Source organism: Pithys albifrons, chromosome 5 (genome assembly GCF_047495875.1).
Source record: "Pithys albifrons albifrons isolate INPA30051 chromosome 5, PitAlb_v1, whole genome shotgun sequence".
Lineage (NCBI taxonomy): Eukaryota > Metazoa > Chordata > Aves > Passeriformes > Thamnophilidae > Pithys > Pithys albifrons.
Window position 1 is genome coordinate 28,177,645 of NC_092462.1, and position 25,802 is coordinate 28,203,446.

Below are 25,802 nucleotides of genomic sequence, written 5' to 3' on the forward strand. Positions count from 1 at the left end.
CAAGGCCAAGCATTATGCAAGTTTAATGCTTCAGTACACAAAAAGCACTCTCAACTTACTATAAAAAAATCAATTACCACATCTGCAGAAGCAGGTTTTATATCAATCGGTTCCTATTTTAACATATTCACAATGTGTTTAAGCACACTTCACACTACTACTTGATATGGAAACAAGACTGAAGTTGATAGCTTTCCAAGGATTCACATCCAGTTTAACATAGCAGAGAGGGACTGTCACTGTCAGCTCCCAAAACTTCCAGAGGATGCTTCCTTTTCTTAGTCCCTATCAGACCTTGTTCCCACCACTGAAAGGTCAAAACTGCATATAAAATATTTAGTATGAGATTTTGTTTCTGAAAACATTCACTAAAAAGACAGGCAGCAGCCACTTCAAACAGCAATTCTACAAACAAGTAAGACAGGTAAAGTATCAACAAGTTCTTGTGCATTTGCAGATAAATATCTTTTTCTCTGGCTAAAGGACAATTTGATCCTTCAGTGACTGAACAAGGTCTTTCTAAGAAGTAAACAGTTTTTATAATTCAACCTTACCGATTTTCAAGATCCATTCAGAGAAAACAAGTGTTCATTGTTATAGAAAACATATTTTAAAAAAGAAAACCATGCAGAGAAGTCTTTAAAACTCACCCAGTATTTAAAAAGTTGCTTAAAAAGAAAAAGGAGCTAAGTTCTTCCAGCAACCTTCCCTCCTGATTGTAAATACAGGTTGAGGTCTGAAATAGACATCCTATCATTCAGCACAGTCACATCTGAACATGCAAATTTCCAGAGGGTAGAAAGAAGGCTATAACTTACACCAGGCAGTCCGGGGATAAAATTCACTCCGGCATAGGAGAGCACACAAGAACACCGAGAAGCATCAATGCGAGTCCAGGGTCTTATTCAGTAGGTGAAAATCTGCCTCCTCTTAAGCAAAGAATTCTGCTGGGGGTGGGCACTGATAAAACACAACACTGCGTCACGACTGCACTAGTGAGACAAACCAATCCAATGAAGTTCGTATTAAAAGCAACAAAACGTTCCTTTTATTTTTGCCCCCCCCCCCCCAAGCACAGGCATAGACAAGAAAGGAAATCTCATTTTTAAACATCAGCTGAGCATTCTAGTGAGATCAGGTATTCTCTGAGGAGTCTCAGATCTTCTGTTTGCAAGCAGACTTAAATGCACTTTTAATTCAAGCACATGTGACGGTAAGATACATACGTCTAATTTGGTAATGATGTTGCATGCTTGCTACTTTATCCATGTCAGCAGAGGTCTCACAGGCTATGCAGACTGCAGAAAGTTAAAGATGTGCACGAGTTTTGACTGGATCAATGCCTAAACAAGCAACTTCAACAGTTCAGCCTAAATTACTCAATCCAGATTCCTTCAACCACTTTCCTTTAAGTGGGAAACATTTTTACATATAAGTCAAGGCAAAACTAATGTTGCCCAAAACCACTCTGCTTAGCTTTATATAAAATATTTGCTTTAAGACTATATAATGCAGCTAAGCTATTATATTCAGCAAAAAGGAATGTATATCAAAACTGCATTGTCACTGTTAAAAATGTGACAGACAAAAATTTATTTGGACACATTACTGTTTTATAAATATGTTTTAAATTTATTTTCTAGGTTTTACTCTATTCTGAGTCGCTCAAAACCATGGAATGATATTCCAACATAAGAAAATGACACTAAATCTGCAAATTTTCTGCATCCTGATCATTTGAGAAAAACCAAATCATCCACCTATATTTGTAAACACAGACTTGGAAACACAGTCCTTTCTATTTTTTCAAGTTTGAATAAAAGATATTTCTTAACAAGAAGTCAGGAGTTTTACTTGGTTAAATTCAGCCACACATCTGCAGGGATAACTTTGTGAAACTGAAAAGTAGTTTACATTTCTTCAGAAAACTCACATGGATTAGCAAGCCTACATCATCTTCTAAAAAGAACTAGGACAAAACTCCAGCTAGAAATCTGCAATGGAGAAATGACATTAAAATCCGTTCCCCTCCCAAGAAAAAAAAAGAATTATAAGTATCAGACTGTGATTATCTCTAAGAAATGCTCACTCTTTATTTAAGGTCAATATCCAACTACTATTAAGTTTCCTACTGTTCAGAAAAACTACATCTCAGATCTGGTTGCAATGTCTTGCCTTTTACTTCTGTACTAGCTGGAAAACAGGCCTTCTAGTTATAGAAAAGTGATAGGTTGATATACTTTCATACTGTCTTTCCCTTATGGACAAAACCAACATATTTTAATAACAAGAATCTTTTCCAGCAGATCTAAACATATCTTAATATCTTTTTTAATTCTTTATTTTTTTAACAAGTAGCATTGATCAGTTCAAGTGAGAGCAATCGTAATTGTAAACATTAAGTCAGCCTGTATTTATAGATCTGGATTCCAAAGTTTTAAGGAAGTGAATAAACAAACACAAAAACTTTTTGGAGCACTTACTTAACTTTATAAAGTAAAAAAAAAATTGCAAAATATTATTTCATGTTCTCGTTATATCTGACAAGTTGTTGATGTCTGCCTCAAATCCAAATGGCCCAAGTAAGCACTAAACCCATCCTAGTTCTCCTTAAAAGAACATTCACCCAGCTTAGAGTAACCTCCACCAGCGGGCAGATGTAGGTAAAAAGATGGTCGAGAGGTTGTGTTATTTGAGAGGTATCTATATTGATTTCAAACCCCAGAAGCTGCCACCCTGACCTGTGGGAATCATCTCAGACCCAGAACTACAAACAGGAACCATTTGAGCGCTGCTTCCCATGATCCAGCCTGGCCACAACAGTGGTTTCTTGTTGACCTAAGCTCCAGAGCTCGGTCTACACACAAAGCAAAGGATATAATAAACAGCACAGAGAAAAGGAAATATCTTCAAAGTTCTCGTTCTGCTAAATCAGCATTGTGGACTTCAGGCATGGGAAAATTCAAGCCAAGATAGGTTGACCATTAAAAAGAGTTGTAATTTGGGATACCACTAAAGAAGCGAGCAAAGGAAAATTTATAAAACCACAAAATAAATCGCGAGGATCATTTTTTGGCAATGGTAGCAGCAGTTTGGTTCCCATAAAATCAAGTATTTGTAGAAATGACAAATCTTCCATATTACAACCTCAATCAGATCTCATAATTTGGTCTTAATTATAATTTAATCTTAATTGTAATTTATTCTGGTAAATCCCTATTTGCTTCAACAAACCGGTGCTAGCTAGATTTGCATTCTGGCTTAAATAATTTAATAGGACATGCCAATTTAAATAATAATTCATTTTAAATCCCCTTTGTTTTGAATTTCTGCATCAGCTTTTTTCTGAAAGATGCCCAGATACTCATTTCCCAGTGACCACTAAAGCAAAATTCATTTGCAGCTTGATGTAACTTTTATATCAATATAACTGGCCTGTTTTGCCATTCAGGTCGGAAGGCTACATATTTAAGTGATTAAAAGAATTTTAAAGCACATACATTTTACATAGAAAATAATGGGGGATGAGTATAATTTTCTAAAACACAAATCTGTAAGAATTGCAATCTGAATACCTGTAAATTGCACTTGGTCAGAAACAGAAATACAGTAAAGAACATCCAAAAGATGCAGGATGTTGTTCCAGTTACATTGTGCCAGCTTAAATAAGGTTACTGACCAGCCACAGGAGCTTTAGAGCTTTCATATACCCACTGGTACTCTAAAACAGGGAGTCATAAGGAGTTGGAACTGGGCACTCTGACCCTGCTTGGGACCCCTTATTTCCCCTAAATCTACAAACAAAGTAAAAATAATTAGTGAGGAGGAATGAAAATGTGTAGCAGAAGGCTGCACAGGTATCACATAGTATCTCCAAGAAATCCAGCTCTTGCAAGATTCTCTTCTTCTGGTATTGAAGGTCCCTGTGACCATCTCCACCACGGGGGACTTGAAGCAGGATACCACATGCCAACTATTACCTGGAAATCAGCCCTGAGGTCCCTGAGGCTAACAGAGATTTAACACAGCTCTACCAAATTCAGAAACTCTTCTGGGTGCTTTGGTAACTCCATTATGCCCAACAAATGCCAACAAAACTGTATCTGCTCTGCAGAGAGCTGCAAACAGGTCAAGTTGTAAAGAGCCTGCTCCAACCAATAAAAGTATATTTGCTTCTGCATATTGGGTAGCAAGCTCCAACATATTCTTTCAGGTTAATCTCCAAAAGAGATGCATCTGTGTTTCACTGCAAGAAAAACCATCTCAGGCACTCTCTGGAAAAGTTTAATGTGGTAGACATAAAAATTAAAAAGTCATTTAGCATTCAGAGATGGAGCAGCTTCTCTGCTCTGAGAAATCAAACCACTTGGATGGGCTTTCTTGATGGCTCTGAACTCTATCATCTTGTCATTCATATCTTTTTATTTTCCAGCAAGCCTGCAGGCTCTCAAAGACAACACCCCACCCCAACTACGGGACTTCCACTGCCAATGGTCGAGGCGAATTAGCTGTGCTTGCACAGGCATGCAGGGAGAGCTGCCATGTTACAGCATGTGACCGCTTGAGATCACACTTATCTATTGAGAAAGCCCTGGGAAAATGAAAGGGAGGAACCCACAACTGGAATTGCTGGAGGCCAAGGCTGGCACAGAGGATGACACAGGCTCCAGGTGTTGTGTGGCCTGGGAGAGCCATGTTGACTCCAACCCCTGCCACAGCACAAGTCCATGTCAAGCCAGAAAGAGGGCAGAAAACCAATTCAGAAGGAGCAAAGCTTTGGCCAGCATTGCTCTAGTTAATTCAGGGAACTGGCTTTGTACGTATCATCTGTGACTCTGGCTGATTGACTGGAGACTGAGCGTATCAATGTCCATACCAAGTCCAAGGAAAGGAGTGAATTGCTGCTCTGAGCCACCCTGGATTTAATACATCATTTCCTTTCCCCAACCTCATACCCAAAGAAAGCAACAGCATGGGCACAGTATTCTAAAAGCCATGGCTACTGCTGACAACTCAAGAAGCATTATCCTAAAATATTAATGGACTTGTACTGACTTTACACAGAACATAAAAACTGCCCATGAAACACTCCTGTGGCAAATGAAAAATATACATTTTGCAAATTCAGAGGCTTATGAAGAGATGCTCTTGGTAAAAAGCAGTGTGGTTGCCAAAAGTCAACAATGCAAATTTTTCAGATAAAGGGAACCTGACACTTCCAGCCCCAGACTGCCTGCCATTTCCATTTCAGTTTGGGTTTCAGAGAATAACCACTGTGGAGTCTTCCGTTGGAGCCACAAGAGATGGCTGGAGCTCCCCTGGGTCCAGCAACCCGCTCTCTTCAAACAGAGCTGAAGGGAGAGAGTAGCTATCAACATGCCAAACCACACTGGCTGGCTCTCACCGACAACCTTCAAAACTTGGTGTGGCCACCAGGACAGAACACCAAGCACTGCTGAAATGACCTAACTGAATGTCAACAGGAGAAAGGGACCAGGGGTGTAGCCAAAGAGAGGAGGGACAACACTCAGGTGTTGACCAGGAGTATGAGAGTAAGTGGAAACAGATGAGGCCAATGGAGCAGCAATGGAGATTTTGCCGTTTTTTCCTAGGAGCATTGCAGTAATAAAGATATAAAGGGGAAAACAGCAATGAAAGCTGTGGCCTTGGCTTAATTTCATAGAAATAGGAGACAAATATTATACCAAGAGGCTGGGGACCATGCCTAATCCTGCCTGGAGAATGGCATCTTCCCACTAATAGGCCTGTTTCCCCTACAAAGTCCAATAGCTGCTGATCTCTGTTCTTTTGAGTCCAGGTAATAGTCCACATCTATCTCCTGGAGCCTTTCCTGCTAGAGACCCAAGGAACATGATAGTGAAGCAAAAGCCACCTACAAGGCAGTGTTAATGTGCTGGTTGCTTCACTGCAGATTGATGATACTACTGAAGCAAACAAGTGGCCAACAGACTTGTCACATTGGCTTGGAATTAAAAACACTGTCAGTGCAACATTCCAAAGAATGTCCCACAGTTGGGTGTTTGGCTTGGCGAACACATGCAAGATGGCTTACTAAGGGTGTGTAGTCTTGTGAAACAGGTCAAGACAAGTTAGGTTTAACTCTCATGGAGAGATGGCTCTTTGTTTTATGTGGACTTTTCCTAGCCGAGGAGCAAACCCAGTGGCCCGATACCAGTGTCCAGGTGGGATAACAAAGAGTCTTCCTAAAGGTATGGGCAGGATAACGGGACATATGGACCGATGAAAACACCCATCTGCAGAAACTTTGAACAGCGAACAGCTAGAACTCCTCTGCTTGACATAGAAGCTATAGAGAAGAGAAAGTTAAGGTAGCAGAATATATTTGAGTACATGGCACCAGCAAACAGCACCAGTGGCTAGTGTGCCTCATTCTCTGAAAAGCGTGTTTATAGCTAAGCCCTGATGATGATAATGACACATTACAGCAGCTCAGTGGTTGCCTAGAGGAGAAAAGATAGAATGGATGCTGCTGGAAGGTCAGGAATAGCAAAAGGATTCCATGAGGAACCTTCCTCTCTTCCCTACTTTATGGTGTGAGAATCAGATCTAGTCATGCCAGGATCCTGCTATGCCCACCATGGCTTGAACTGGGACTTCTCTAGACCTACGCATTTCCCTTGCAGAAAATAGCCAACCCAACAACAGGAATGGCACAGCACTGACACAGATGTCTCCACTCCACACAAGCACTGAGAGAGGAGCCACGCCACTCCAAGGAAGGGTACAAATTCCAGAAGTATTAAAAAAAATCAAGTAAAACCAGGGCAAATAACCAAAAAAAAAAAAAAGGTCTACAGCAGCCATGCATGACAACTACACCTCATGAAGAGAGTCCTCTGGAATATGGAAGCACATCCAGAGCATACTTCTTGCAAGACCTAGAAGGGATTAAGATCTACCTCTGTCATGCTAATAAGGAAAATTTACTCACTATTATCCATAAAACAAATGAGCAAGTGGATCATCATGTAAATAAAGAACACTGAATATTCAGGAAAAAAGTATATAAAAGATTTTTTGCTTTCAAAGAAGTAATCAAAGAAAATATAATGAATAATTGTTGTTTCTGGTCACAAAGACCATCAGAAGTCATAGAAGTAATTTACTCTTCCATCTCTTCTACACATAAATTAAAAAAGGGAAAATTAATTATGCCATTTCTTCAACTATCAATCAGTTCCTCGGCCTTGAACTAAGCAGATATTTAATTAAATCAAATTAATAAAACTATGTGAGGAAAACAATTGCTCTGAAACAGTGGAATACATTACTCCCAAAATGGGCTTAATATTTCAATCAACACTGTCTCCAAGCATTTAACCATTTATCTCCCAGAATTTGATTTTTCCTTTAAAATTTCAGCAGACATGAACATCCTTTAATCATTTAATACAAAGAACTAGACAGACTACAATAAGTTTGGGCTACATTACAAGTTTGTTTCTTTCAAATCTGAAGTTCTATAATTTTAAAAGAAAAATAATCCTTTCCAATTTTAAAAAGTTCTCAGCCAAGCAAAAAGTATTTTCCATTTTCTAAAGTAATCCAGAACACGGACCATATTGTTCACTAACGTACACTTAATCTGAGATATGCTGGCCCATTAACCTAATGTGAAATTCAGGGGTAGAGAAGACCATTCCGTATCTAATTTAAACAAAATCATCAGTTACTGACAAATGTATTTAAAATATGAAAAAAATTACAAACTGATCCACTGGCTACTCTAATTCTGGGATTCTGCTTTGACTGAGATTCTCTAGGATTTATTCAGAAAACAGAATAACTGCACAAACTCAGAGGCACAGTTCCCCACGAAGAAAGTCTTCCACAAGAACATGTAAAACCCCACACTGAGTGTGCCTCACAAGCAAATACCATGGAAAGGGTAACGTTTGAAGAAACACTGAGTGAATGTAGAGGCAGAGGTAACACAAAGAAAACAGAAATGTGCAGATTTACTTGTTCCAGTCAACAACAGTAACTAAAGTTTATTGATTTCAGTTTCAGCAGCTAAAAATCCATAAAAACATTTTATATGATACAGACAATACTATCCCATATTCAATATATTGATTTCTATCAAAGTAATAATATAGGCTAGGATTTTCTCACAGTCATAGCAATTTACTTATCAATTAGTAAATAAAACTTAGTTTAAAATAATACTATGTGCAAATAGTTTTTGTATCCCAATGTGATTTAGCTGTTCAATTATATGGAAATACTCAAGTAAAAAAAATGAAAAAATGTAACTGTTAGCTATAAAAATAGCTGGACACATTCTTACCCACTGTCTCTCAATTGTTCCCTTTATATCCACTGTAATATTATTTCCAACACACTAATAACATCTACTCGGAAGAAACTAAAATTATATGATTTCAAACTATTTTCATTAGATAAACAGTCCTTTAACAACTGCTTTTACTCTTCCATCTAATTATATGCTATTAAAGGCCAAATATTCAGTTAGTATACAAAAATAACCATAGCCTTTTATTAAGGATAAAACACCAGATAGGAGTTTGTTAGAAAAATAAAGATATTCTTTGCCTCCAGGAGCAATACTGTTCAACACAGGAAAATATGTATAATTTTAAAATTTTAAATTACTACAATTAAGTCTGTTCACAGCATAGTTAAGTTGTTGGACTGCATGGATAGTATATACTTGGAGATACTTCATGTAACAGCCAAGATGTTTAAAAAATTGCCTGTCCAAAAAACTCTTCCCTAAAACCATATTAAGTAATCTGCACTTAAAACCACACAACCCTGACAAGAAATCTTATCTGTCTAGAACATTTTTGTGATCAATAGTTAAATAAAAAAGAATGAACTGATTAGTATTTGATTCTGACCTCTGTCTAAGGAGAACATAAAAACAATATATCATAAGGTTACTCAAATTAGAGGGCTAGTGCTACCTTGTGTTTAATTTTACCCATGCATCTGTCACATCTTTTATTCAAAGGCTGTTTATCAAATGCAAGGAAAACCCCCAACTTGCTATTTTGTCATGGTCATGGTCTGATCTTTTCCATATTCAATGTATGTTTCTACAAAAAACCCAGTATTGATTTCAAGTACAAAGCAGCAGCTATCTAATCCACAAATAAAAACTACAGTGATGTTCCACTCTTCCTAAAACAAGCTTGAAGTCATGATTATATTAAAGACACAGATGTGAGGGGCTTTTTCAACTTCCAAACAGACATGCAAACAAAGTATTACAATCCAGGGGAGCAGGCAAATGAGTAAGCAAGAAAACTACGTGACGTTTGTGCAGTGTCCTCTCAAATCCTGCAATCCCTTCTAGAAAGTCTGGGTCTACATCTCCCTCTTCTTTACTCATGTTCTTCTCACATGGCTTGGTCTCAGAAACTTTCCATGCCTGTAACGGAAACTTGAGCCAACTTCTTAAATGTATGATTTCTTCATCTCCACTCATCATCCACTTCTGTTTCTGAGAAGCTCCTCATCATGACACCTGTATCTCAAGAAGCAAAACAGGAAACATCACAGGGATGAAGCAATGAAAGATGAATAATAATAAGCCTCTGTGTCTTTAATAAAATCCCAACTTTCAATCAAGTTCCTTTTAGGAAATCAGAGTTCCTTTCACAAGTGCAAAGTTTACAAACCTAGTTTGGCAAAACATTGCATGCCAGAATTGGGGTAACCAATGGAATCCCTCAATCTGCACCTGCAATTCTGACATGATGAGCAGGATAAATCCTGTACCAGCTAGCCTTTCATACTGCAGAAAATATTATCGGGTGCCAAGCTTGCAGAACTAGTCTGCAACAGTCAGCTCAACTAAAAGAAACTGCTGACCCATCTGCTGACTTATCCGCTACTGAAAACAATGCCAGTTATCTTTACCCAGGACCCATTTGTCCAAGTAAGTGGAACTCTAGCCCAAACTGAGATGAAAAACAAACATGTACATAAGCCTCTCCTCCACTTTTCCCATTGCTCCTTAGTCTATGCAACTTCCACAGTAGGTTTGTATTTCTACACACTCACCAGGTACCAGATGAGAGGCTCACTGGCATTACAGCAGTTAACTACGAGGTGACAAAGGCTGAAGGTATTTTCAACATGTCATAAAATTCGGGGTTGGGGTGGAGGGCACTTGCCTACCTGTTTCTGCCACCCAAAACTTGTGACCAAGTGGGCCCAAAGCCAAGAGCAGCACTGTTTAAAGTCTAACAACAAACAGGCAGAGGGATGACTCATCCACAAAATGGAGACAACCATCTTGTGTCCAAACAAGCAGTTTAAACCATTTGCCTGCCTCACAATTTTGCCTGAATGCTGAATGAGGGGGTGCAGGAAAAATTATTTCTGCAGCCTTTAGGGCAGATAAGCAGGCACCAAAACCATTCTGCCAGCCAGCTCTCTCTGAAACAGAAGCATGAAAGCAATTTTATCTCTCCCTTTTGGGGTTAAGGCCATCTTTAAATAAACATTAGCATCAAAACCTCTTCATACCAGAAGCAGAGCAGACCTTACATCTTATCAGCTACCATCTAAACTTCTCAGAATTCCAACTCCCATCTAAAATCCTCCTTTCTTCTGCAAAAGCACTTGACAACAGCATGCTCCATAGATGTGAATCAGAAAGACAGTGAATCAGAAAAACAATGTAGCCCTTCACCAACTCCTCCCTGTGAAACAAGAGGTCCTTTTGGCTCTCTTACACTAGAAATGAGGGACAGCTGTAGGGACAGAGTCCCATCAGAGCACAAAAAGTCTTGGCTTTGGTTCTTGGACATTACAACCAAGATGAAAACTGAGCCTTGAACAGGCAAAGCAAGAAACCCTCTGACAGTGCTCTGGGTATTGCAGAAACAATAGTTTTTAAGTAACTGGACAGAAATGGATTTGCTGTGCCACTATTACATGTCAAAGAAAAATACATATTCCCTCAATTCTGAACCCTTGAGTAAGTCCTTACCCTCAAAAGTGCTTAGAAGGCAAATAGTCCTGTAAGCTTGTGCCTCAGTGATCATGTCTGCTATTGAGACACACTACTGCCTACTCAGGAAAGGTAACTATCACAGATTTTAAGAGCTTACAGATTTTCAGAAGCACAAAAGCTGAGGCAGCCACACATGTCCTGCTGTCAGGATACCCAGAACGTGTACATATACCATCTAATCACTTTATACCACAGTGATCCTTAATCTTTTATCATGATGATCACTGTACACAAGAAAAAGGAACCATAATTTTTCATCATAACTCCATATTCTCTCAAAGCAGTAGAAATTACCTGAGGATAAGTAACTCGATTTATTATTGACATCCTCAGTCATTAATCAGATGTCTACAGCATAGGCACCATACAGATTATAAGACATCCAGTCTGCTCACTGTTGCATGAAGAAAGGGAACTGCAGAAAAAGATTAATAATTGTCGAAAAGATCTGATGCTGGCTGCCACCTGAAACAACCAGGGAATTTTCAGTTTTCTTTTGAAGAGACAATTTACTGTCAGGCTGGTACTTCTAACTTTGATCTTTCCAGCAGCCAACACCAGCAGAAGCTCAGTAACAGAAGCTCTGAACCTTTGTAGCTCAGTAACAAAACACAGAAACCTCCCAGAATGTTAACTCAATTACAGTATTTTGGCAAGAAAGCCTTGCCCTTATACCTTAGGGAAAGTCTTAAGAGATTAAACAGTGCATGTTTTAAAAGCATACATGCCTCAATTATGCAGCATAACTGTTCATGCACCTAAGTGCATTGAGAGAAAAAATATTCTATGGCAAGTTGCTTGCAAGACTTCAATTTTTCCTTGTTTCCCAAGGAAACACTGCTTATATAACCACACTGATTGTCCCATGCACAGAAGTGTAAATTTTAAGGCCAATTTCCATGTAATCTCATGCAAAAGGACAGAGATTTCACAGGTGCTCAATTCCTACAACAGACTTGCAAAATAAATAACCAAGGCAGCCCCTGAGCAAGGTGAAGACAGCATGTTTTGACTAAATATACCCAAGAACTAGAAGGCAGAGAGAAGCTCCTCAGGCATGGTGCTGCTGGGAAAATCAGGGATGCTAACAGTAGTACTGAGAGAAAGAGATGGAAAAAAAGAAGGAGGGAGGGAGGGAGGGAGGGAGGGAAAGAAAAAGAGAAAGAAGGGGAAAGAAAGGGAAAGAGTGAGAAAGAGAGTGAGAAAGCAAGAAAGCAAGCAAGAAAGAAAAGTTTAAGGTACCACAGCCACTAAACCTGAGCAAGCTACAGGAAGGTCTCGTCTTCCCTACTGCAGCTACTCACAGAGCTACTTTTAAATATACGGAGCAACACAGCAATGCCCTGTGTGCCCATTACATCTTCCAGCTCTAAGTGGGCTGCTGTTGACATGTCAGCAGGCACTTCTCAGGATTCATTAGAGGCACTTGGACAACAGTTGTCCTGTTTCACCAGTGAGAAACTGGGAAAGTAGACATACACTGCAGCATAGGTGGCCTCAGGAAATCCTAAAAAAATATATGCTTCTCAAACGGTTTCAACAAGATCCTACCCAGGCAAGGTATGCTAAGCACTGCCACAACAGGTCAGGTTGCTGGCCCATCTGTTTGAGAATCCTGCCTCCTGTGATCAGGACCAGATGCTTAGAGGGTAGAATGGCTCAGGTAGTGAACAATGATGTAATTCACCCAAAAGGGAAATTCCTTCCTGACCTCATCAATTAGCATGAAGGTTTATATGCTTAATTTGTTTTTAATCCTATTTACTGCAACTCTGGACATTCTCATTATATATATAAATGCCAGGGTCTGCTTGGAATCCGACTAAACTTTTGCCCTTGGTAATATTGTGTAGTGTAATTATGCCCAGTTTCAAATGTACTGATTTTCAATTTCTTTTCAATATCCCTTTGTTCTTGCACTATGGGAAGTAGCACAGCTACTAACCACCTCTGTTTCCCTTCCAAGAGCTCCAGCCTGGCTTGCACTATAAACTTCCATGCCATTCTATGCTCTGCTACAGATCAGGAGCATAACCAGAGGGCCTTTAAGGCAACAGCTGAGCAACTTTATCAAATATCTAGCAACATTTCCTTAAGCTAAATTTTTGGGATCTGCAGGAAAATCGGCAGTTCCACCAGAATTTCAGCAGGCCCTACCCTCTTCTAGATCTTGCAAGCTCACTTTTCTCATGTTTTCCACTCCAGGGCCGCCACCCTTATAAGCAAACTCTTTTGACCTGTTTTGTGCTCTTTGAACCCCACCCAAGATTGTGATAAATTTAGTTATGAAAGAACAGACAAGAAGAGTACCATGCTGGGCTTTTCCTTTCCAGGTCTATAAAGGAGTCTCTCTCCCTCTGAGCAAAGAATTGCCCTCTCATATCTGTGCCTGAATAAAGAACAGGGTCCAACCACACAACACCAATCCCATTTTGCTCTTGGCTGATGTTCTGTGGGCTGCAGGTTCCCCTGTGCAATACCTTTAGCTTATGTTGTTACTCTTTTTCCTTATGGATGAGCTCATGACATATTCATCATGATTATTATGCCAAGTATTTAATAAAATCCCAGTGTGATTAATCACTGCTGTTTCTGCTCATACAACATTTGCAAGATGCACCAAGGTATAAAGCCACACCTTCATTCAACAAAAGTTTGGTGAAAAAAAAAATTGTGTATGCAAGCAGCAGACAAAAAGGGGACCCTTAAAGCAAACTTGAAGTTCCAGATCCTCTCATCTCCCAAAAACACAGATCCTGCTTTCAATTTCTACCCGGGCTGCATTTTTTCCTCCCAGTCTCTGAAACTAAAACTTTGGACCCCAGGCCACAGGTTCTTAATCCCAAAGTTTCTAAGAGATAAAGAGAGAAAGGCTGGTATCTCATGGGAAGATGCCCCCCACCAAGGAGATGACAGAGCTTTAACAGCATCTGTGAGAAATACCACACAGCCATCACTGTTTTACCACAAATGTGATTACAAGCTTGGAACTGGTGATTTATGACAAAAGAATACTTCTTTACCTCAGCCAAAATGAAAATCACACCACTTCATCCCTCTTTCAAATGACCTTCAGGCAAGCAAGAGGTCTAGAGAAACTGTCTGTTCCAGCTTATGGTCCATAAACAAACTGAGCTCTTTAATAGCACTAACAGAACTGATAATGGACACCACTTTGCCAACAGTTACCTCATTATGTGACACAAACACATGCAACATTTTTCTCTACTTGACTATCACAGACTAATTAGTCAATAAAATGACAGGTCTCATAATGGCAGTTAAATTGTCCCTTTGCATACTTCTCAAGGAGCTCTCCATGCTTTTTAATAGTTACAGCAGTCTTACAAACTGTTTCAGAGTAATGATCTTGACACTTTCTTTCTAAGAGGCCATAAATGCTTTCCTGTTCTTCTGTCTCACAGTTGTGAAGACGAAGTACTGAGCCGGGTACTTGTACAGTGCTCTTAGGCAATGCTCAAACACTGATCCAAGCCACAAGTTTCAGAGCACTGCCATACCGGCATCTCTGGCACCTCTGATCAGCCATCAAGTGGTTTGCCTTCGGCATTTCAGAATGTGCTGAGGGTGAAAGAGAAGACAGTAATGATACAGAACAATTCTCCCATCAGCAGTGGCAAAAGTAATCTTGGAGGCATGGAGTGCTCCACTTTTGGGTTGTTAGTGACTATGAAGTCAAAAAGATATGATTTTTCTGTTTGACACACACAGAAACAGAGTTTGTGTAAGGAAAAAAAATTAACAGACTCAACTAAGGTATTTTTGGTTGCTAGAATTCTTAATCTGTTGTGACAAAATTAGCTTTAAGTAAATATGCAATAAAAGCAGTACATACTTTGCCTAAGAAAAAACTCCACTGGCCGCTTACAGATCATGTGAACTCAGTTATTTAGCTGAGCTAAAAACATCAATTATTCCAAGCCTTATCTGACTGTAGATTTGGATATGTTTAACAATGGCACTGCCACATATCAAAACACATGACCAGCCACAGCCCTTTACCAAAGCAAGGAAAAGTTCCTGCAAACGATGGTTGCTCCCATTTAACAAAACAGTCAGGAAGAAAACAGGTAAGATTTAAAAACCTGCACCTCTGCCTCTATCCTTCAGATCTTCCCTCTGAAAAGAAAAAGCAAGTCTTCTTTTTTTGTCACCCACCCTTCCTTCCATATTACAGCATAAAGAAATGGGTTGCCTTCAACTATCACTCCCTCTGACGTCCACCAACCAAAGTTACAGAAGATGATATTCTTACTTCACCTCTCACAAGCTTTTCATCAATCAGTAAAAGGATTCCCCCAGTTCTGCTTTGATTGTACAACCAGTGTCACAGAAGTTGGCTTTGTATTGCTTATCAGAGTGTACACCATGACCCAACAGCAAAACAGCCATTCAAGCGTACCTAGTACTCTGTGCTGGGTAAAGTTCACAGCAGCTGTTTGAGTCCCAGAAAGACATCTGAGAGAAGCACCGTAAATAACATCACATGGAGTCTCCCATTGCACAACCCACATACATCTTTGCTATTCAGGAATTTATGCCTCACACCCTTCCCTGTCAGTCAAGAGCATGTTACCAACTATGTTTCCAAGATGACCCAGAGGATACTCTGGAAAGTTGTTGGCCAAGTCTTTTCAAAATACTGGTTCTGCTCCATTACGAAAAAGACAAATGTTTCTATAATCTTATGAAAACCATGGTCTTTCTCAAGAGCAAGCTATAGATCCAGAAGTGCCTTTTATACATCATGGATCTTCAAAACCAGTTCCAGCAAGTCTGACAGCCTGGTAGAAACTGAAGGGGACTATTTCACAGACTAAGGATCTAAACTCTTCTTCAGATGGAAAGTATTTTCTCAGACTCCAACTTCAATAAATCCCAGATTTGAGCGGGCCCTTTTTAGGATTAATTCATTTTACTGCTACATTAAAATTATAACAAATTCCCCTAAAAAATCTCATTCCTAGGCCTCTGCAATGAGAGAATCACTTTTCAAAGCAGTGTCTAGCTATAACTGAGAAAGAAGATATATAGCTATTTTATAAAACTTAGATTTTTTTTTCTGGAGTTTTGCCACAAATTGCTTTCAAGGGCTTGGTTCAGAAATTCCAAATTCAGTTTATTGTTTTTCTTATTGAGAACAACTCCTTTTAGCGATTTTGTTAATCTTGGAGTTTGAAGTTATTTTTATTAAAGTAACGCCCAGAGTTTAGATATTCTGCAAAAATATCAGGAAGTATTTTTATTAAAGTAACACCCAAAGCTTAAGACATTCCTTTCAAAAATGAGGCAAAGCACTTTCATTCTTAAAAAGGTTCTTCATCTTTTCAATGCAAACACAGATTTCACAGACACAACTGAGCACTGAGAAGCTTCATCAGCCACTTTACATCAGAGAATTGGGAAAAAAGTTAGGAAGTCTTTTGCTTTTCACACAATGTGTTGCTTTTTTCATTCTTCTTTCTTGCCTCCTGTTATGAACAAGTAGCACCAATTTCCACTCCCGGATGTCAGATTTCTCATGAGACATTTGTGCTGGCTTTGGGGTGTTCTGCCAGCAGTCAGTATAGTCAGTATCTCTGTTTATGCTCTGTCCCTTACCCAGCAGGGAGTTCCACGGACCCAGGCAATGCCAATTTCTGATTGAGCTTGCTAGAGTACAAACAACTGGTTTGTAGTCCTTAACTCTTATGTCACAACAGAAATGGGGCTACAAAGTAAAGGATCTTACCTCCATTCTCAGGGGCCTGAGGCACTGAAACTTCTGTTCTTCAGTGGCAGCTCTGTCTCAAGGACAAGATCAAGTGCTGCCTTTTTGTTGGAGTGACTATGTTAATAAACAACATTCAGGCTCCTACCATGACTAAAACACAGTTTAAGTGTTTGGGGGGGAAAGGGAACACCTTTTAAACATTGCTTCCAATTTGGAGCACAAGCAATCAAGACTGAAGATTCCACTTTGTCAGCAAGCCTCCTCCAAACACTGTTGCTCTTTAGCCATAGCAGGCCAAAGACATCATGGATTTAATTACACGTTTTCTAAGGTGCTGCTTCCCCATTGAACAAGGCATGTAATGGCAATTTTCAATCTCTTTAATGTAGAAATTAGGGCTGGGGCAAAATCTTTTCAATTCCTCTGAAAGAGATGTTAAGTTGCAACATACCAACCTTTCCCTCTGCAGCGTATATAATTTCAGCTTGCTCAATAGCAGCGGCACTCCTGAGTTCAGGAGGACTTTAAAAGGAGCGATTATGCTCACGGAAGGAAGCTAACATGAATAAACTGCCCAGGCAACAGGCAGACATTCCAAAACCCTGTGCTGTCACCAGGCTTTTGGCCAGTGCTGTTTAATCATACATGCAAAACATAAATTACAGGAAGATTCACCATGGGTTAAAATATTCTCAATGAATAATTTTGCATTGCTCTGAAGAAGCTTCCCTGCAAACTACCCTCAGACAAAAGCACTGGGATCTTCTCCCCATCTTCAGAGCTTCTATTGACATCAGCAGTAGAAGTGGTACAGCAACGGCTTCCTCTGCAGGTCTTCTCAACGGATCAGGCACTTTAGGAAGGGAAGTTTGAGTGCAAGTTTAGGACCACTCAAGCCTCATGCTGCTGAGATTCTTATCTCTAATGACATCGTGGCAGCCGCTGCAGGCTGCTTCTCATCTGGGCTCGGCTGGCACATACCAGTTCATACTATCCAGGCATGTAACACCGGACTGAAACTCAAAATGCTCATGGCACGGAGGAAGATATTTTCACCACAAGGCCCACAAACTTTACGATGTCTTCACTTTAAACACAGACACACTCATAGCTTAAATATTTAAGACCCTCTTGAGCCTTGTCACAGAATTTATACAGTTCTATCCAAAAACCTTTAATCTTCTGTGCAGCACTGAGTAAAAGCACTAGCCAGCTATGTTTTGGTTATGATGAGAGAGATGGCTTTTCCACCACTTAACAGAAGAATATAGTTTTCACGTAAGATTATAGAGTCATGGTTGTAACTCCATCTGAAGACTGCATTTACAAAGACCTGACTGTTCAGCAGCTCACATAGAGAAAAGAGGTCAGATTCTCAAAAAGATCAGAGAGCAACTTGTTAACACTTTTTGTGGTACCTTATAGCTGTACAGTTTTAACTGCTTAGAAAGCCTTCCCTTCCGTGCTTCATGTGATCAGACACCATTAAATGCACACATCATAACAGCTTTTTAAACAGGACTGGGCAAGCTAGAAAGACTTACCCCTGTACAGCATTCTCAAAAATAAACAGAACTGAAGACAACTTTGGCACAATTTTTTTAAAGGTCACAAACTTTTCCCATCCAAGACATCTAATAATTCTTTATGAACGAAGTTCCATTGGAGTGTGAGAATCCGCTCCTGTGCATGCCTACAAGCCTGACTACTAAAAACAGATGTTAAAAAAAAATCTACTGTCTCTCTACCCAATCTGCCTTTGCTAAATTTTAGCCACTGATTTTTTACTACACACAGAATCATATCTTAACAGGTAAAAATCACTGCAGAAATTTGAGGTAAAATTTCAAAAGCTGACTGCATCTTCCATCCCAAGGGATACTTGTACTGTAAAACTAAAATATAAAACCCTCTGCAGAACAGGATATAGTTTCACTGGGGCAGAACTTCAATGGCTGCACTTGCCAGGCAAACAAACCACAACCTGCCCTTCGCTCATGGCTCAAGCACCATTCTTCGAACATCCTAGCACATACAAAAGGCATGGGCCCTGGAAGAGCTTTTGCTTTTGTTGCTTCTCCTTATAAGTCTTTTATCTGGACATAGAAGTTTGTGAGCTGCTCGTGCCACTACCTCAGGTTTATGAATATCGAAGCCGCACGTCGCACCACATTTCTAAGCGTTTCACGGTGCTTCCAGCTCAGCCGAGTGGCAAACTGAAATTATTGTTTGCAGCCTGAAAGACGGCTGGGTTGGTTAAACTGGAAAGCACGGGTTCATTCTGACATGCTGCTTCACTGAACGACTGGAGCCGCACCGGGTGTGCGCGGCGGGCAGCGGTCCCGGCGGAGATGCGCCATTGGAAAGGCTCCGCTCCCTGCCTGCCCGCCCGGGTGGGCAGGGCCGGTGGGAAGGAGGGAGGGCTTAGCTTTCCGGACAGCCACGAACCCCGCGCCGAGACATCGCTGCGGCGCCCGCGGGGCGAGCCCGAGCACGGGACGCGGCGAGCGCTCCCGGGAGGATGCGGGGCAGAGTCCGCCCGGCCCGGCGGCGGTACAGCAGCCCGCCCGCCGGCATGGAGCCGGACCCGGACACCCCTTCCCCGCCCCCGACCGCGCTTTCTCCTTGGGCGGGCTTCCCCTTTCCGCCTCGCCACGGCCTCCGGCGAGGCGCCCCCTCCCCTCCCCTCGGCGCGACGGGGCGCGGGGGACGGCGAGGGCGACGCGGCCCCACTCACCGCCCGGCGGGCGCCTCCGGCCTCCGAGCAGCGGCGGCGGCACCGGCGGCAGCAGCACCCGCGGCGGCAGATGCAGATGCAGCTGTAGCAGCAGCCGGCGCGTCCCGGAGACGGAAGCGCGGGAGGAAGTGAGGTCGAGCGGAGGGGAAACGCCGCCGTTTCCGGGGGGTTGGAAGGGGATGCGGACAGAGCTAGTGCCCAGCGCCCGGGGAGCTCGGCTGGTCGTGCCCCGTAAACACCGCCGAGTGACGGGGAGGAGGTGCGGAGCTGGCTCTTGTCGCGGCCGGAGTAACGTGGGAAGGACGTGGTGCGGCAGCCCCGGGGCTCCCGCGTCCTCTCCGCAGCCGCCCCCGCCAGCCCCGGCCCCCCGCGGAGTGGCGCCGCTGCCTCCTGCGGTTATTTATACGCGAGGAAGCGGTGACGGAGGCACATCCTTCAGCCAGACGAGCTTTTTCACGGGACAAACCCGCTGAGCCCTCTGCCACTTGTCCGTTCGGCCTAGTTCATTTTTACAACCCCTACAGATACTGACGTATGGATAATTCAATCTAGTAAGATTTGGTGCACAAAGCCAAGTTTCCTCATAGCCAAATGGAACCTCAGTGCTGCTCCAACACTTAGTATTTATTTCAGAACAGAATAGGAAAAAAGCCTCTGGATGTGTACTCCCAGCTCCATGCTGTTTGCTCACCACTTGGCCAACTCAAGTCATGTAACCTTAAGAATTACAGCACAATACATGTTCAAGTAGTTTTCATGATCAGATGCTTTTATTAAGAAATAATTTCAGCAGTATTCTTCAAATTAACTGATTTTGTGATTTACCTAGAAAGAAAAAGTAACTGCAGTGTGAAGTCTCTTCTGGATAAGCTGTCACCTGTTTATACAGATTTTTATAGACAAACGCATTCTTTAAAACAATTTGACTAAATTAAGCTAATCACCTTTGCTATTAACATTATAGTAGTCGCTTTAAGTGTATTCTAGATGTGTACTTCTCAAAGTTTCTCCAGAGAGGGTTCACAGTATTGCGTACACAACCCCCAAAGAGAGAGCAGAACCTTTTTGTACTACTGCCAGCACCACTCCAGGCTCTCAGAGCTGTTCACCAGGCAGTAAGGCCACAGTGTCTTCACACTTACTGACTGTATTCAGCAAATTCAACAATCCATTATCAAGGAACACAAAGCTTTCCAGGCAGATACTGCCTTGCTTTCTCTAAGCTGCTGTTGCCAGAGAAGGTAGGAGCCAATTTCCACAGTGCTAGCAGAGAGAAAAATAATTTAAAACACTGGTAAGACTACACTTCTCTACCCTCAGAGGTTTCTCTGAGCAGGTCTGCCCCATGTTGGGTACTTCCACACTGAATGTTTCAGTAGGCACTCGGTTTACCTCATGAGGGCTCAGAGAAAAGCTACCAAGAACAAAGTTTTATGTAGAGTCCCTTCCTTTCCCCCTTGCCTTCACATATGTATCAATCAAGGGGCATTGAAAACAGCTCCACACTGACTCTTAAAATCAGCACTGGACATATATCCTGAGTTCCTACAATTGTGGGCTTCATTCCACTGAGAGCTGTACGCTTTCAATCTGTTTTGGTGGCTGCTGCTGTTGTTCATACTTCCTTGCTGAAAAAAAGAAACACCAATCAACACCAATTATACCATTTATTATATACACATATATATGTATGTGCATGTATACATGTCTGTAAACTTATATGTATAAATATGACAACAATCAAGAAACAGACATAGTATCAAAGAATGTAAATTCCCCACAGACACACACAGGGAAGTTTTAGCCACCATGTGGAACTTCTGCTTTAGTATTAGGCCTTGAAAACACTGAACAGTAGGGTCATAGTAAAATGTCAGCAAACCAACAAAAGGGAACTATAATTCCATTCAGGTCCTTTCATTAAAATAAGTAAAATTAAAGACTATGGCTTCAGAAGTACTATTACAGATGACCTGAGTGACTCATTAGTCACATGGTTGATCTCTGCACTGCTCATCACCTCCACAATATACATGCCACAAGCTAAAAATTACACGGACTTCAAAATTAACCTGGTTAGCAAGGCAAAGGGAGATGAAAAGAGTTGTGTTCAGTGATATAAGCACCATCAACTAATGCCAGCAGGCATAGGAAGTACATCCTATTTTGTTCCCACAGAATGCAATGGTCTGGTGTAAGAATCTTTACATCAAATCTTTGCATTGCAAAAGTGGTTTCCGCTCATTAAGTATTTTTCCCCATACTCCTTCTAGGTATGGCAGATGCAAGGTCACATGTTTCCCTGAACTGGGCCTCTGGAATAGAAGGGGGCACGAGGCTCTTTCCTGCCTCTATCCTGACCTTCAACATCAAGGTGGGAGCAGCACCAGTAAAATTCTCATTTATTTTCAGTTTATGTGGTTGAATTACTCATGATTCCACACTCCTTTCAACACTTACAACTCCACCCAAATTTTGACAGCATTCTGACATTCCTGGCTCTTTCAAAGCTGAACACAGGATTCGTTTTGACATTTGCTTTACGATGGCTGCACAGCCTCTCCCTCCCTCCACACTTCTCACTCCTGTCCTGCGGCCCTGGCAGCTGCAGCACCCCCTGCGCACATGGTGGAGCGGGACCGGGGCGCTATCGCAGGCTCGAGGCCAGCCCTTCAGGCACGGACCGCAGCAGCCCACAGGCCCGAGGGAGCCCCCTCTTCCCTCCCACTTACCGATGGAGTACATCTCCAGCTGCTGCCGCAGGCGGATCTTCTTCATGCTGTCGTAGAAATTGGGCTCGGGCGGCGTCTCGGCGGCCGGGGGCAGGGTGAAAATGCGCATAATCCTCCTCTTGTTCCTGCGACGGGGTGGGGGGCAAAGCGGTGAGCGCTGAGCGGCCCCGCGGGGTGGGGGGCAATGCGGTGAGCGCTGAGCGGCCCCGCGGGGTGGGGGGCAATGCGGTGAGCGCTGAGCGGCCCCGCATGGACCCCCAGCCCGCGGGGGCCCCGCCCCGCCCTGCCTCGCCCGTCCGGGTCTGCCCTCACCGCCGCGCGTAGACGAGGAGGGCGAGGCTGGCCAGCACCACCAGCAGGTACACGTTGGTGGCCTCGTTCCACGCCTCGTGTACCGAGTAGTCGATGGCGCTGCCGTCGCCCAGCGCCGCCGAGGAGCCGCCGCCACCGCCCGCACCCCCGGCCCCAGCCCCCGCCGCCGCCGCCGCCATGGGGAGCGCGGCCCGCAGCAGCCGCTCCGGGAAGTGACGTCAGGCCGGGGTGAAGCGCCATGGCGGGGGGGCTCAAGGGGCGCCGTGAATGCCAATTAATACTAATTAATGCTAATAATGGACTGTGTAGCTAGCAGTCGGTGAACATTAGTGTCTCTGTTTGCCAAAATGTATGAACGGGAACATGTTCTGATAGCTGGCGCGCCTGCGCTTGCGCGACTCTGAAATAAATCACAGAATATCAGAATGAATTAGATTGTAAAAGACCATCGAGTCCATCCTATGGCCGAACACCACATGTCAACCAGACCGTGGCACTAATCACCCCTTCACGCACGGAGACGGCACCGCCTCCCTGGGCAGCCCATTCCGATGTCTTATCACCCTTTCCATAAGAAATTCCTCATGTCCAGCCCAAACCTCCCCTGTTGAGCTTGAGGCAGCTTGGCCTCTCCTCCTGTCACTGGTGGCCTGGGAGAAGAGGCCAATTCCCACCTGGCTACGACCTCCTGCCAGGTAGTTGTAGAGAGAATAATCAGTGTCTCTCTCGAGTGTGTAATTATGGTCTTGTTGCGCTCCGGGTAAACACCGATTTTCCTGAAGTGTCCATGAGGCCCTGGGGCACTTCACACTTTCGTTTCCCCCCCAGCTACGTGACCCTTGGGAAGAGGACACACGGAGGCATCCACTTCTCTCCCAGGGAGGCAGGCACAGGGAATATAAGAAGTCTTTTTTCTTTTGCAGTGCCAGTGTCTGCAGAGAAAGATGCAGACAGGTGGAGGGCCAGGAAAGGTGTGAATTCAGCAGCTCTGGGAGCCTGGCAGGCATGGAGTCACCTGAGCTGGTGCTCCTGCAGCGGTGGTGGAGTTGTGGGATGCAGTTCTGCAGTGCGTGGTGTCAAGAGAAAAAGGGGCTCAGATTGTCACGAGCTCTTGCTTTTCACATAGGAACTAAATTTGACTGGTTTAAGTTGTCAAAATAGAAACAGTGCTTTCTGAAAGGTCTTGCCTTTTTTCTTTTTTTCCCCTATGCCAAAATGGGAATTGCTGAATATTCAGATGCTAGAGCAACATAGCTTACTCCTATGTGCTCCCAATGTCAAATTGTAGCATTATGCTTTGGCAGAGCAAGCATTTCAATTTAGAACCTTGAATAGTTGCCTGAATTACTTAATGAGATGTAGGTAAACGAGGCTGGTTCTAACACACACATACACAAAAACTTTTTTTCTCCTGCTCTGATGTGGAACATTTGAGCTGCATAAGTTTAGGTGTGCTGTTCTCTACGGCCTTCTGCTTCTTTCTGTCAACCTCGGCCTCTGATACTTCCTTTTATCGTATCTTACTTCAGATACTAGAACTGTTACAATGTAGCCATTAGGGATGTAGATCATCTCAGCTTCACGCACTTTCAGGGTATGGCCTTGTGTTGCAGTTCTTTGTCTTCATGCTATATTAAAACAAAATGTGTGTGTGGGGAAACCCAAGTATTTTTAGTGCATGATTTATCTAACCTCTGTCAAACACTCAGAATTACACCTCCTCTGCCCAGGAAATGTTCTGACCCCTTAAAGAGTAGAAGGAGCACCTCGCTCAAATGGCACTTGCTTTGCAGATGTCTAAACAGCCCAGGGAAACTCTGTTCTTTGGGGAACCGTGTTCTCAGTGCAAAATGTGCCAAGTCTTCCTCTTTCCTTGGTATGAAACAAATTCATTTTAAGAGGCCTGAGATCAGGACATAAAAGAACAGGAGTGAAAATTACAATATAAAAAATAAAATGCTAAGGCACATCTGTCATGCGAAAAGTTCCTTACCCCACATGGTGTGGGAAAGATGGATAGAACAGTAATTAGACATAATTCTAGGTGATTTAGTTGGGATGGCACCCAGGGACAGAACTGTGGAAACCACTAAGATTAAAAAAAAGTCACTTATGCAACCTGACAAAGAACAGTTAATTAAGCATGGTTTCACATGGATCTTAGTTTCTTGTGAAGTTGAGGCTTTTTGTTTGCTTTTTTAGTATGCTGAACTTTTCTGCTAACAGGCCTGACAAGAAAACATTACACATCTTTGGAAGAAAAGTGGAAAGAGTAAACATAAGTAACTTGTGTACTCTTTATATTTCTCTGCTATCTCCAGAGCTCAGTTGAGATCAGTCTCCCTTGTATGAGGTGTAGAGAAGATGTATTTAAGCTGTAACTAAAAGCACATTTTGTATTAACCCTGCAGCTTTCTCTATACAACCCATGAGGAGGCTGGAATGCCTCAGGACTCTGGACCCAGCTTCCCATCCAGAGGAAATCAAGGTCTGCATCCACAAAGCATGACTTCAGGTACTGGGATTCTTTTCTACAGCCTCCAGTGCACAGAAAGAGACTTCACTTCACTCAGCAGGTGCCTGGTTCATTTGATTTAATGAAATGCTTGATTTAAGTCTCAGATAATCCATCCACCCCCAGCCTAGAAGACAGGCAGAGACAGATTTTCTTCTCCCACATACCCCTCTGAATTTAGCACGTTAATCAGGGGTAGGACTGAGTTAGAATGAAGAGCACATCTGGTGATGCGTTGAGTGTGACAGCCTTGCAAACCTGAGGAAAAGGGGTAATCTTCCACTTACTAACCTGTAGAAACAGGAGTTCTGGGAGTGCAGGCTTTCTGCATGACTTCCTTGAGGAATCTGGTTTAAATAGCAAAGTTGGTTGACTCTTAAACCTAGAGGTTATCTTGTCCTGGTACACTGTTATTTCCTTTTATAACTTGGGCTTTTTTTTTAAGTCTAAGACTCCTAAAGCACCTCCAGAAATGGGAATACAAGGTGCTGTTGAATTTGGTCAGAACAGAGTCAGGTCTTGCAGTTGTCATTAAGTGTCCAAGAAATACTGTGACCAATCCATGTAGATTATGTAGCATATTTATTTGTAGCTTGGATTATGTGGGAGGGAATACCCAATGCTTCTATATGCTGTTAATGCATGAGGACATAAGTTGTTTTATATTTTCTTATTTTAAAGCTGCTTGTATGGAAACGACTGTAGTTTTGTGCTGTGCTTTTATAGCATCTGACCTCCAA

The 25,802-nt window shown here is 42.4% G+C and overlaps 2 protein-coding genes across 6 annotated transcripts in view; both read right to left on the minus strand.

Annotated features, from left to right (window-relative positions):
• Window positions 1-19,849, minus strand: part of SLC20A2 (solute carrier family 20 member 2) — a 57,864-nt gene extending 38,015 nt beyond the window's left edge. For 2 of the 5 annotated variants that reach the window (XR_011697892.1, XM_071556009.1), the window contains exon 1: window positions 19,504-19,848. The gene's annotated coding sequence lies outside the window, so the exon portion shown is untranslated. Of the gene's footprint in view, window positions 1-818; window positions 961-19,503 lie in introns of all 5 variants that reach the window. The other 3 variants (XM_071556006.1, XM_071556008.1, XM_071556005.1) reach the window with 3 other exon arrangements.
• A 402-nt stretch (window positions 19,850-20,251) lies between these two features.
• On the minus strand, window positions 20,252-23,019 carry SMIM19 (small integral membrane protein 19). Its single transcript, XM_071556010.1, has 3 exons — window positions 22,548-23,019; window positions 22,236-22,360; window positions 20,252-21,131 (listed from the first exon to the last, which is right to left on the minus strand). Exons 1-3 carry the CDS (start codon window positions 22,724-22,726, stop codon window positions 21,064-21,066), a joined length of 372 nt encoding a protein of 123 aa, XP_071412111.1. The 5' UTR covers window positions 22,727-23,019; the 3' UTR covers window positions 20,252-21,063.
• Between the last annotated feature and the right edge of the window lie 2,783 nt (window positions 23,020-25,802).

Excerpts from the sequence above, each read along its gene's own strand:
- SMIM19 (XM_071556010.1), bottom strand. The coding sequence starts at position 22,726 with ATGGCGGCGGCGGCGGCGGGGGCTGGGGCCGGGGGTGCGGGCGGTGGC. Across the intron at positions 22,361-22,547 it reads CTCCTCGTCTACGCGCGGCG|GAACAAGAGGAGGATTATGC; the intron begins GTGAGGGCAGAC and ends ACCCCGTCGCAG. Across the intron at positions 21,132-22,235 it reads GCTGGAGATGTACTCCATCG|CAAGGAAGTATGAACAACAG; the intron begins GTAAGTGGGAGG and ends TCTTTTTTTCAG.